Here is a 12894-nt window from a genome sequence, read left to right on the forward strand (position 1 = left end):
CAACCGCATTTCTTGTTGTACTTGCTAGGTGGAGGACCAGGGTTACTTGAAGCCCTATTACTAAATACTGAGTCCCTGACCCTATGAGCTAATCAAACTGCAATATGCTTTTAATAAACCTGAGCTTTGAAAAGTCTCACCAATTGCATTATCTTGAAGCTAGTGACTTGCGAGTTATGAAGTTGTTGGCTGGGGGCGGTGGCTCACCCCTGTAATCCCAGCACTTTGGGAGGCCGAGGTGGGCAGATCACGAGGTCAGGAGATCAAGACCACCCTGGCTAATACGGTGGAACCCCGTCTCTACTAAAAATACAAAAAATTAGCCAGGCATGGTGGCAGGCGCCTGTAGTCCCAGCTACTCAGGAGGCTGAGGCAGGAGAATGGCATGAACCCAGGAGGCGGAGCTTGCAGTGAGCCGAGATCACACCACTGCACTCCAGCCTGGGTGACAGAGCAAGACTGCGTCTCAAAAAAAAAAAAAAAAAAGAGTTATGAAGGTGTCTATTTAAGACAATGTGTGTGAAAGAGCATTATATTAGGAGTCAAACACTAATCCTTGGCTCTGCCAACTTGTCAGCATTGTGGCACTTTGAGCAAGCCTCGAAATCCCCATATATAAGAATAAAGCTAATAATACTCACACTGCCTCCTTTGCAATGTTGTGGTGAAGAACAAATGGATTTATGTAAATGAAAGTGCTTGAGAGAGCTATCCAGATATTAGGACTGTTAATACTAATTTGATTCCTGAGGAGGCAATGTACTATGTATGGGGCACCTGTCCTGTTCTTTCTGTTGCCAAGAAAGAACATATTACCACTTAAAAAAGATTGATTCTGTAACAATCATGAAGTGTACTGTAAAAGTACAGATCAATATAACAGCAGACTTAATGTCAACCACTGAATCTGTTTGCAGATAATGCTCAAGACTTCTAGAACAGTGTAAATATTTACAAAGTCTCCTCAGTTTTCAATGTTTCATAAATAAATGAGAATGAAATCATCAAGTTTTTTTTCTCTTTCCCTTAGTTTCTATTTTTAACTTCTGTACAGTATCAGATGTAATATCCTGGTGTTCTTTCCCAACTCCCGGCCCCTGCCCATAAAGTACACGCATGCTACAGGAATCCAGCTACACTTTGGATGCTTCCTGCCCAATTAATGTTATTTTTACTGTGACTAAAGCATTGAGAAATAGGTACCTCTATAGAAAATACTTCATATATTAATACATTACAGATGAACTCTTCTATAGATGGAATAGTAGAAACCACCTAACAGACATGAGGGATCATTCAATTCAGAAATGTGACATACTTTCAGTATTCACTCTTTAGTAGGACAGAATGTTGCTATAAGGAGTTCCAGAAATTGCAGTGCCAGTTGAAGATTGGCAGTTGGTTCCTTCCAGCTGTTCTTAAAGGTATTCTCTCTGCAGGAATTTAAAAGTGGCTCATAGTATGGCTTAAGATGTTTATGTTTAGCTGTTTCTGTTGTGATTCTTCCCTTTGAGAAAATAGGATGTTTTTCTAGTAGTAAAGGGTTTATGAAGTTCTGTGGCATTAGATCTAAATGATCATGACTGTGAATACCTGGTAAAATTAATGGAGAAAAAAGTCATCATGTGTGGGGCATACAATTATGGGGCATAAAATTAGTTACAAAAAAACTAATTTTTATTGTTAATGTTATACGTTTCAACTGGTTGTGGCAGCATCAGACAGACACCCCAAGCAAAAGAGAAGCAGAGAGTCCTTGGCATGATTTCAGGCTTCAGACTCCCTCATGGTCTTTAGAAACATCCTTCTGGGGCTTCCTTACCATGCTGTTAGGTGTACATCTGTTGAGGACAGGGAAAAAGAGAAAAAAGCTTTTGAGATGGAAGCTGCCTTTATCTAAAATCCTTTTAAATTCTAAATCCTATTTTCAAAAGGAATATTTTTGTTGTGATCATTTTACATTTAAGGTTAAATGTATTAAAATTAAAAATGTATAATAAGTAACATGGTAGTATAGTAAATAAAAACGTGAAGCATACTCTACTTTCTCAGTTTACCAAAACATGGGGAAAAAATAAAACTTACAAGACAGATAAATTATAGGGGTGATTATACCATTATTAAAGTGCTCTTTGATTTTCTTTTTATTTTTTTTTTAGAGATAGGATCTCACTCTGTTGCCAGGATGGACTGGAGAGCAGTGGTGCGATCATAGCTCACTGCAGCCTCCAACTCCTGGGCTCAAGTGATCCTCTCACCTCCTGAGTAGCTGAGACTACAAGCATGCAGCACCACGCCTGGCTAACTTAAATTTTTGGTAGAGACAGGGTCTTGCTATGTTGCCAAGGCTTGTCTCAAACTCCCAGCCTCAAGCGATCCTCCTGCCTCAGCCTCCCAAAGAGTTGGGATTGCAGGCGTGAACAACTGCACCTGGCCAGCTCTTTGATTTTCAAAGCATCATATAGATTTCATGTAAACAGCTGGGTTTCTTATACAGAAATAATAATGCATGTTGTTCAATGTTCAGGAAATTTTATTTGTTCAGGAACTCATCTATTGTACAAAGCAAAATATTCCTATCTCATAAATAGAATTAAAATTTGAATGACTTACTCTTAAATTTTTATTTATGCAGCAAAATAAGGAATAAAAAATTAACAATTATTGAGGGAAGAGGAACTCTTAATTATCTTAGAATTTTTACATAAATCAGAAAAAATATTTTTTTTTCTTAACTATTTAGAATTATCCAGAATTGGGGCAAACAAGTGGCCTATAAAATGAGTACTAAACTCAAGTACTGAGTGGCTTGAATTTAGTCTGCACTAAATGGATCTTGACCAAGGCTACTGGAAGGAGGAAAGTGAGTGTTGATATTGAACTCTAGGACATCGTGTATACACAGTAAAAAAAAGTGTAGCTATAGTTGAATTTTTAAAAGTTTATTATCAAAATGGAAATTGTTTATTGTTCATAACTCTTCATTAATCATTCTTATTAATACAAATGTATGTATTGCAACAGTTTTAGTTTCTGAAATTATAAAGGTAGTAGTATTGAAAAGAATTAGATTTGTTTTAATGAATATACCATACTCATGTAAAATGTTAATAATAGAGGAAACTGGGGATATATCAGATATATGCAAACTGTTAGTACTATCTTTTTTTGTTGCTTTTTTTTTTGAGACGGAGTTTCACTCTTGTGGCCCAGACTGGTATGCAGTGGCGCGATTTCTGCTCACTGCAACCTCCGCCTCCCAGGTTCAAGTGATTCTCCTGCCTCAGCCTTCCTAGTAGCTGGGATTACAGGCATGTGCCACCACGCCCGGCAAATTTTTTATTTTTAGTGTCGACGAGGTTTCACCATGTTGACCAGGCTGGTCTTGAACTCTTGACCTCAGGTGATCTGCCCGCCTCGGCCTCCGAAAGTGCTGGGAATACAGGAGTGCCCAGCCTGAGTACTATCTTATCAATTTTTCTGTAAAACTAAAATTATTCTAAAAAACAAAGTCTATTTAAAAAGTAACAAAAAACAAGAATCACTAGTTTTATACAATCTCTTTGTTCTGGGATTGTTTCCATTATCTGTAAAATCTAAGCATTCAGAGATAAACAAATATTAAAATATTCCTTTAATATTTTCCTTTTGAAAGAATCATATTACTTAACTATTTGAACCATTTCTAGATTTAGTACAGACTCCTATTTAATATTTGGTTTGTTAGTACCTAACAAGAATACTACAATGTAGATTTTTATTTCCTCACCAAAGTGAAAATTTTTTGTGTCTATTTTCTCTAAGTTTAAAGCATATCAGTTTTATTTTCTTCTAAAAGTTGATTTTAGAGTTAAGAATGAATTTATATTTTCTAATTAATTACGCATTTTCTAAAGCTAAAGACTGATCAACATCCTTGGAATATTTATTACATATATAGATTACAATAAAAATGTATGCAGTTCACAACAGATGGTAATGTGAAATTTTATCTCGAGCTGGTATTTCAAGTATTATTTCAAAACCTATTCATACTTATTACCTTAAGTTTATTCTTTTAGCTGCTTTATAATTTTTTTTTTCAAATTTTAACCCTGTTGAAGATTGTAACAAATATATTCTAGTTGCTACAGTCTAAAACAGTGCTTGGAAATACTGATGCTTAGTGTTATTTCTATGATTACTTTAATAACATTTCCTGAGTTTAATTTTTTCATTACCCAGCTATCTTTCAGAACTGGTATATTGATTTTTCTAATTAATATTCTTTGTACTTGGGATGGTATTTTTATTTTGTACTTCTAAAGAATTGAATAGCACAACTACTATAAGTCATGTGCTTGCTCTGTTATCATATAAATGCTCAAGGTACACCTTCTAATGTTGAAAAATAGGAAAATAAATTGACTTTGATGAAGTGTGTCTTCTTTTGTCTGTTCCCAGGAAAGTTTATTTCAGGTATTTCTACTGCTGAAATGATTAGCGTTAACAGCTTTTCCCCTCCATTTTATTTTACAGGGTCTCTTCATCTTCCTGATATATGGGGTGTACAACACAGAGGTAAGTCTGCTTGGAGTATCTCAAGGCTGACAGAGTGAATGAGAGAAATGACAGGTTTCTTATCTTGATAACTGAGGAACAAAGTTGGCTTTTCATATGAGTGTCCTACTGCCCTTCATGCTTGGACTAGCTTATGTGCATCCCAGCTTACCATTAAACACTGACACCCTGAATAAAGGGACAGCCTCATTTCTCATAGGCATTGACTAATATTTTACGACTGCCTTAAGTTTTTGAACTTTCGGTCTTTAACACTTAGCTATTGTAGAAAAAAACAAAAACAAAAACAAAAAAACAACTCAGCCTCTCCTATACTCTCACTCAACAATCAACACAGAAGATTTCTGCGACCAAATGTGTAGGGGTTTCTCCCCACATGCCGAGCAAGCAATCGATTCTGCAGCAGACACCACCGGGGTGTTCTCCAATTCAATTCTGACACTACCTACCTGGAGACAGCATCAGATCCCACAGATTAAGAGCCCAGGCCTACAAGACTGGCCCCATTTCAGATGCCAATCACAAGCCCCAGGTTGTTTTACCTGTGCTTCTGACTGACCAGCTGTAAATCGGGGTTCCCATGACCCCTTCCTTGGGCTTGATTAATTTGCTAGAGCAGCTCATAGAACCCAGGCAAACACTTACGTTTTCCGGTTTACTATTAAGGACATTACAAAGGCTATCGATGAACACCAGATGAAGAGATGGATAGGGGAAGGTCTGTGGGAAGGGGCGCGGAGCTTCCATGCCCTTTCCGGGTGCGCCACCCTCCTGGAACCTTCACGGGTTCGCTTACAGGAAGCTCTCCAAACCCCGTCCTTTTTTAGGTTTTTATGAAGTCTTCATTACACAGGCATGATTGATTAAATCATTGGCCATTGGAGATCAACTTAACCTTCAATCCCTCTCTCCTCCCCGGAGGTCGGGGGGTGGGACTGAAAGTCCCAAGCTCTAATCCTGCCTTGGTCTTTCCGGTGACCAGCCCCCATCCTGAAGCTACCTAGGGGTTGCCAGCCATCATCAGTCGCTTCATTAGCATCCAAAAAGACATTTATTACTTTGCAGATTCCAAGGATTTTAGCAGTTGTATGCCACAAAACGGTTCAAAGTCCAAATATATATTTCACAATATCACAACTATACTTGACAGTATTAAAGTGTCAGTTTAAGTGGTGGAATACTTACATGTTGTTTCATGGGATTAGAAAAAAAGCAATTACTTCTTATCTCAAAATGCTCATTAAATATTGTCTTTAAAATTTTTAGGGCAGGCTCAGAGAGGTCCATAAGTATTAGTAAATAATCCCTATGGTTTCGATTGTGAAATTTCCCAGAGAATTTATTATTTAATTATGAGAAGTTATTTAGCTAGAAACATTGTGATGTACATGTAATTTCATTAAGAAAACATACTATGTAAATAAGCTGTTGTCATAGTTCTAGTTCTTTTATTTAAAATTTCTCATTTATAAATATCCTTTGCTAGGAAAGTGTCTGGTTTAGATTTCTGCATGCTTAACATGAAATCGAGTGCCTTGTGTACATTAGGCACTGAATAAATATTTGTTGTTTGATTTTGTTGATATAACTTTGATTTTAAGATTTTACTTCACAATTTTCCCTTACGAGAAAAATTTCTAAATTTGCAATGAGTTTCTCGGTATTCTGTACTGGCGAGGAAAGAGTTGATCCTAGCAGAGCTCTTAGAATGGCCTGGTGGTTAATTTTTCATAAACAATATAAAGGGCCAGGCATTTATAACGTGGCAAACAGACTGATTAGCCAGGCTAAGGTACGGGGGCATTTAAATGAGATGTGATGATAATGAAGTATGTGTGTGGGCGTGTTTTACAGGACTGTTGCACCTGGATTACGCTCGGTTTCCTCTTCCAGTAGCCTTCAGGAAGGTTGGCAGTAAGACAAGTTTTTTTCTTTTTTTCTTTTTTTTTTTTTTTTGCAACGGTACCACTAATTGCGGTTTCAAAGCAGGCTCCTCCCATAAATGCAAAGGATATGCGCCCATTATTAGTGCTTCCAAATTCAAAGGGATAACATAAGCACCTGTTTTAATAAATGTTGAGCATTTGGAGTTGAATGCTTCTTGATAGAATCAAAAGTGCCCTCAATGATCCACTTCTAGGTTTGAATTTTATTTCAAGACCTGGATTGCAAAACCTAGAGTGAAGAAAGCCCTAACATTGAATCCTCAGTTTCCCCTACCTTCTCTTCCAGCCCCTTTCTCTGCATCTCCCACGCCACGCTGTAGTACAGTCCCCCGTAACTTCCCGCCCCTTGGGTTCCACCTCCTGAGCGTCTTTCCCCCAGAAACTCTCAACCACTTTCATCTCCTTCAGTGCAGCCCACCAATCACGCCTGTGCGCCTCGAAAGCCCCTTTTTAGTAGGGCTCCAAATCCCCGCCTCCCCTGCCCTTGCTCCCCCGCCTCCGCCCAACGGCCCCAGTGATTGACAGGCAGGCCGGGCGGAAGCTGCGGCGCAGGCGCCCTGGCTCCTTAGACCTCCCCTCTGGCCGGGTCGAGGAGTTCCCAGCAGACACTGCGCCGCGGCTGCGCAGTACACGGGAGGCTTTTAATTCCATTGTGGAGAGGACGGCGTTATTTTTATTAACTGGAGGCGACGGCGGCTGCGGCGGCGGCGGGACCCGTAAGTATTGCCGGTGGGTCCAGGAGGGAGAGGGCGAGGCTTGGGGAAGAGTCGCACGACCATGCGTGCCGGTGCCGGAGGCGACTGGGCTGGGAATTAGTGCTGGGCGCGTTGCGGTCTGGGCGGCGGCGCGGCGGGGTCCTTAGCGCTGAGGTGGTCCCGGCCCGGGGCCCGGTTCCACCTCCTTTCCTCCCTCTTCCCTCTTCCTCCTCCTTTCCTTAGCCAGGCCTCCTCCGGGGTATGAAAATCGGCAGTGGGTTCCTGAGTGGCGGCGGAGGTACCGGCAGTAGCGGTGGTAGCGGCTCCGGCGGCGGTGGTAGTGGCGGCGGCGGCGGCAGCAGCAGCAGCGGCGGCAGGAGGGCAGAGATGGAACCCACCTTTCCCCAGGGTATGGTTATGTTCAACCACCGGCTTCCCCCGGTCACCAGCTTCACCCGGCCGGCGGGGTCGGCCGCCCCTCCCCCGCAATGCGTGTTATCCTCCTCTACCTCCGCAGCCCCGGCCGCTGAGCCCCCCCCTCCGCCAGCCCCGGACATGACTTTCAAGAAGGAGCCGGCGGCGTCAGCCGCGGCCTTCCCCTCGCAGAGGACCTCCTGGGGGTTCTTGCAGTCTTTGGTTAGCATCAAACAGGAGAAACCCGCGGATCCTGAGGAGCAGCAGTCCCACCACCACCATCACCACCACCACTATGGGGGGCTGTTCGCTGGAGCTGAAGAGAGGTCTCCAGGCCTAGGAGGCGGTGAAGGGGGGAGTCACGGCGTCATCCAGGACCTCAGTATTCTCCACCAGCATGTCCAGCAGCAGCCAGCCCAGCACCACCGCGACGTATTACTCAGCAGCAGTAGCAGGACTGATGACCACCATGGCACTGAGGAGCCAAAGCAGGACACTAATGTCAAAAAGGCAAAAAGGCCAAAGCCAGAATCTCAGGGAATCAAAGCCAAGAGGAAGCCAAGTGCATCTTCCAAACCTTCTTTGGTTGGAGATGGAGAAGGTGCCATCCTCTCCCCAAGTCAGAAACCTCATATCTGTGATCACTGTAGTGCTGCTTTCCGAAGCTCCTATCACCTGCGGAGACATGTCCTCATTCATACAGGAGAAAGACCTTTCCAGTGCAGCCAGTGTAGTATGGGTTTCATTCAGAAGTACCTACTACAGAGACATGAGAAAATTCATAGTAGAGAGAAGCCATTTGGATGTGATCAGTGCAGCATGAAGTTTATTCAGAAGTACCATATGGAGAGACACAAGAGGACACATAGTGGAGAAAAGCCATATAAGTGTGACACTTGCCAACAGTATTTTTCAAGGACTGATAGATTGTTGAAGCACAGGCGCACATGTGGTGAAGTCATAGTTAAAGGAGCCACTAGTGCAGAACCTGGGTCATCAAACCATAACAATATGGGTAATCTGGCTGTGTTGTCTCAGGGAAATACAAGTTCTTCAAGGAGAAAAACAAAGTCAAAAAGCATAGCTATTGAAAATAAGGAACAGAAGACCGGTAAAACAAATGAATCACAAATTTCAAATAATATAAACATGCAGAGTTACTCAGTAGAAATGCCTACCGTGTCTTCCAGTGGAGGCATAATTGGCACTGGAATAGATGAACTGCAGAAAAGGGTGCCAAAATTGATCTTTAAGAAAGGAAGCAGAAAGAATACAGATAAAAACTACCTTAACTTTGTATCACCATTACCAGACATAGTAGGACAGAAATCCTTGTCTGGAAAACCAAGTGGCTCACTTGGCATAGTATCAAATAATAGTGTGGAGACCATTGGTCTTCTCCAAAGTACAAGTGGCAAACAAGGTCAGATAAGTAGTAATTATGATGATGCCATGCAGTTTTCAAAGAAAAGAAGATATTTACCAACTGCCAGCAGCAACAGTGCCTTTTCTATAAACGTAGGACACATGGTCTCCCAACAGTCTGTCATTCAGTCTGCAGGTGTCAGTGTTTTGGACAATGAGGCACCATTGTCACTTATTGACTCCTCAGCTCTAAATGCTGAAATTAAATCTTGTCATGACAAGTCTGGAATTCCTGATGAGGTTTTACAAAGTATTTTAGATCAATACTCCAACAAATCAGAAAGCCAGAAAGAGGATCCTTTCAATATTGCGGAACCACGAGTGGATTTACACACCTCAGGAGAACACTCAGAATTGGTTCAAGAAGAAAATTTGAGCCCAGGCACCCAAACACCTTCAAATGATAAAGCAAGTATGTTGCAGGAATACTCCAAATACCTCCAGCAGGCTTTTGAAAAATCCACTAATGCAAGTTTTACTCTTGGACACGGTTTCCAATTTGTCAGTTTGTCTTCACCTCTCCACAACCACACTTTGTTTCCAGAAAAACAAATATACACTACGTCTCCTTTGGAGTGTGGTTTCGGCCAATCTGTTACCTCAGTGTTGCCATCTTCATTGCCAAAGCCTCCTTTTGGGATGTTGTTTGGATCTCAGCCAGGTCTTTATTTGTCTGCTTTGGATGCTACACATCAGCAGTTGACACCTTCCCAGGAGCTGGATGATCTGATAGATTCTCAGAAGAACTTAGAGACTTCATCAGCCTTCCAGTCCTCATCTCAGAAATTGACTAGCCAGAAGGAACAGAAAAACTTAGAGTCTTCAACAGGCTTTCAGATTCCATCTCAGGAGTTAGCTAGCCAGATAGATCCTCAGAAAGACATAGAGCCTAGAACAACGTATCAGATTGAGAACTTTGCACAAGCGTTTGGTTCTCAGTTTAAGTCGGGCAGCAGGGTGCCAATGACCTTTATCACTAACTCTAATGGAGAAGTGGACCATAGAGTAAGGACTTCAGTGTCAGATTTCTCAGGGTATACAAATATGATGTCTGATGTAAGTGAGCCATGTAGTACAAGAGTAAAGACACCCACCAGCCAGAGTTACAGGTAAGGTCCCAAAAGTGGCCAGGCTGGAGGTCTTCTAATGTAATTTTGTTTTATTTTGAGAACACTGCCATTGGAATGTTTCTACACGATCCTATTAAGAATAATGTGATGCCCTTTCAATGCAACTTTTCATATTTAGTTTATTTTGTTAGCGTGATTTTAGCTCTGTTTGTATTATGATTTTTAATCAAAATCAATAGATTAAAAATAGTTTGACATTCAAAGTGACAATGTTTAGCAATCAAATTTACATGTATAGATCGTCAGGGAATAGCCCAAATGTTTTAAACGCAAAAAAAAAAAAAAAAAAAGACAAAAAAACAACAAAAAAAACCTACAAAAAAAACTTTGTTGCTAGGATTAAGGTTATTCTAATTGCTTTACTCTCAGGAAAGTGTAATAACGCATGGGAATTCTGTACGTTATCACTGTAATGGAATATCCAATTTACAGATAGTATGATATACATTTCATCATTTAAGTAAGGGATCGAAAACATTTCAAATTGCTCTATCTGGGCTGATAGACATTTCGTCATTTAAGTAAGGGATCGAAAACATTTCAAATTGCTATCTCCATCTGGGCTGATCCAAAATTCTGAGATTGTTGGCTACCTATATTTTGTTGCAGCTTTTAAATGTACTCTGAACTTCCAAACCACATTCATTCCAGCCTGGTAGAACAAATATTCTTGGATCTTTGATCAAAGCCTGGAATGATAGCTTTAATAAAAGAAGGAAAAATAAAAAAAAGCACCCTCTCTTTATCTCAACTGTAACAAGGCTGTAATTCCATCAAGCGATTCTACTGACATCTAGTACAGTGTTGAAGCCCAAGTGGTTGGCTGGTTCCAGTATTAGAACTCAAGTTGAAATTATATGATTAACTGAAATTTGGGGCATGCATTATTTATTATACATGGCCTAAAACGGTTCTGTCTGCGCTGTTACGTATTACCTACACTTCTGGGTTTTTTTGTTCTTGTTCTCAGCCTCTCTTTAAGAGTTCTTGGGCCTTCCTTTTCCCTCTTTCTATTTTAACAGTTTTAATTTTAGAACCATTTACATTCCAGTAGGTAATTCACTATGCGCTTTATATGCCTTAGGGCATCCAAATAAAAAACAATAGGGTAAACATCCCCAACACCCACCTTTAAAAAAAAAAAAACCCATACAGATTTCCATATGTAATAAAACCCTATGTTCTTGGATAGATATTAATAAGGTTGTAATTTCAACTGGTGACATAACTCCTGTGAGGGATAAGAATGTGTCTGCTTATAGTAATAACATCAGAACCTCTTTGTGAAATTGCGGCCTTTAATGTACATTTTAATAAAAGGGTGCATTAGTATATTGTACAGGGGTCTTGTAAAGTCATCAAAACTTGCTATGAACTCTAATTGCCATTTGAAGCTACTGATTGGCAGTGGCTCTACTCTAAAACTGCTTTTTAGCAATTGTATTTTTTTCCTGATTATATTTTTTAATGTACTTTGATGTTTATGCTGATGAGTATTTTATGTACTTTTGGTGATGTTTCAGTCTTATGTACTCTTCTGACGTCAGAAAAGTACCACTGGTTGTTTGCAGTCTTATTGTGTAATCAGCCTACCGCAGGCTTCCATGTATAATAAAGTAATTAATATTGTGCAAGTGTAAAACACTTCTGTTATAAAAGCAGTGTTTGGAAAATAAGAAATATTAAAAATGGTTACAAAGTATTAGTTAATTTTCTTTTCCCACTTTCCTCCCTTTAGCTTTAGCAGCTAAAGGGTCACCAACTTGTCATTGCAAGATTCTTAGAAAATGTACTTAATCTTCTTAAATACACTCAGTACTAAAAAGTGTTTGTTTCTTATTTCAGTAAGTGCGGTAAGTTCTATTGAGTACAGAGTACAAGCTGTAATCCAAGGATGGAGAGGACCTTTACCACTGTATCTCTTAAGCTGTATGATTTTTCTCCAGTTTGTTTTATACAGGTTTTGAATTTCTTTAACTTTTATTGTGTGTACTGAATACTGCATATGTATTATTCTGATTGTTTGCTCTAGTTTACTACCAATAAAAGTCCTGTTAATCACAAAATTGAAGAAAGGAGATATTACTTAATATCCAGTAACGTTTTTGAGAATTTTCTATTAACATTTTCTAAAATACTCACATCCGTGGTATAACCTGCAGTTTAGAGGCTTGTGTTTTAATTGTTTTTTTTTAACTTAGGTATTTTATGTTTCTAGGTTTATTTTAGTTGAAAATGGACTTAAGGCCGGGCGTGGTGGCTCATGCCTGTAATCCTAGCACTTCGGGAGGCCAAGGTGGGTGGATTGCCTGAGCTCAGGAGCTCGAGACCAGTCTGGGTAACACAGTGAAACCCCATCTCTACTAAAATACAAAAAATCAGCAGGGTGGGGCGGCGTGTGCCTGTAGTCCCAGCTACTTGGGAGGCTGAGGCAGGAGAATTGCTTGAACCCAGAAGGTGGGGAGGTTGCAGTGAGCCAAGATTGTGCCACTGCACTCCAGCCTGGGCGACAGAGCAAGACTCCGTTTCAAAAAAAAAAAAAAGGATTCAAATTTTTATAATATTAAATTTTTGTTCTTCCATATTACTGTGTACCTAAAACATATTCAATGTTCATAAAATATTCAGTTTTATGACATTATGAAAACTCAATATTTTATGAACATTGAATACTTTATGAACGTTGAATATGTTTTAGGTGCATAATATGGAAGAATAGAAATT

General features: G+C 40.1%; 1 protein-coding gene across 1 annotated transcript; it reads left to right on the plus strand.

Annotated features, from left to right (window-relative positions):
* Positions 1 to 1311: 1311 nt before the first annotated feature.
* On the plus strand, positions 1312 to 12245 carry ZNF281 (zinc finger protein 281). The gene is made up of 4 exons (XM_063647458.1): positions 1312 to 1424; positions 4519 to 4560; positions 6415 to 7222; positions 7449 to 12245. The coding sequence occupies exon 4, from the start codon at positions 7463 to 7465 to the stop codon at positions 10151 to 10153; it is 2691 nt and encodes an 896-aa protein (XP_063503528.1). The 5' UTR covers positions 1312 to 1424; positions 4519 to 4560; positions 6415 to 7222; positions 7449 to 7462; the 3' UTR covers positions 10154 to 12245.
* The last annotated feature ends 649 nt before the right edge of the window (positions 12246 to 12894 follow it).

The sequence above is a fragment of the Pongo pygmaeus genome, chromosome 1 (assembly GCF_028885625.2).
Source record: "Pongo pygmaeus isolate AG05252 chromosome 1, NHGRI_mPonPyg2-v2.0_pri, whole genome shotgun sequence".
NCBI classification, from domain to species: domain Eukaryota; kingdom Metazoa; phylum Chordata; class Mammalia; order Primates; family Hominidae; genus Pongo; species Pongo pygmaeus.

Excerpts from the sequence above, each read along its gene's own strand:
- ZNF281 (XM_063647458.1), top strand. The coding sequence starts at position 7,463 with ATGAAAATCGGCAGTGGGTTCCTGAGTGGCGGCGGAGGTACCGGCAGT.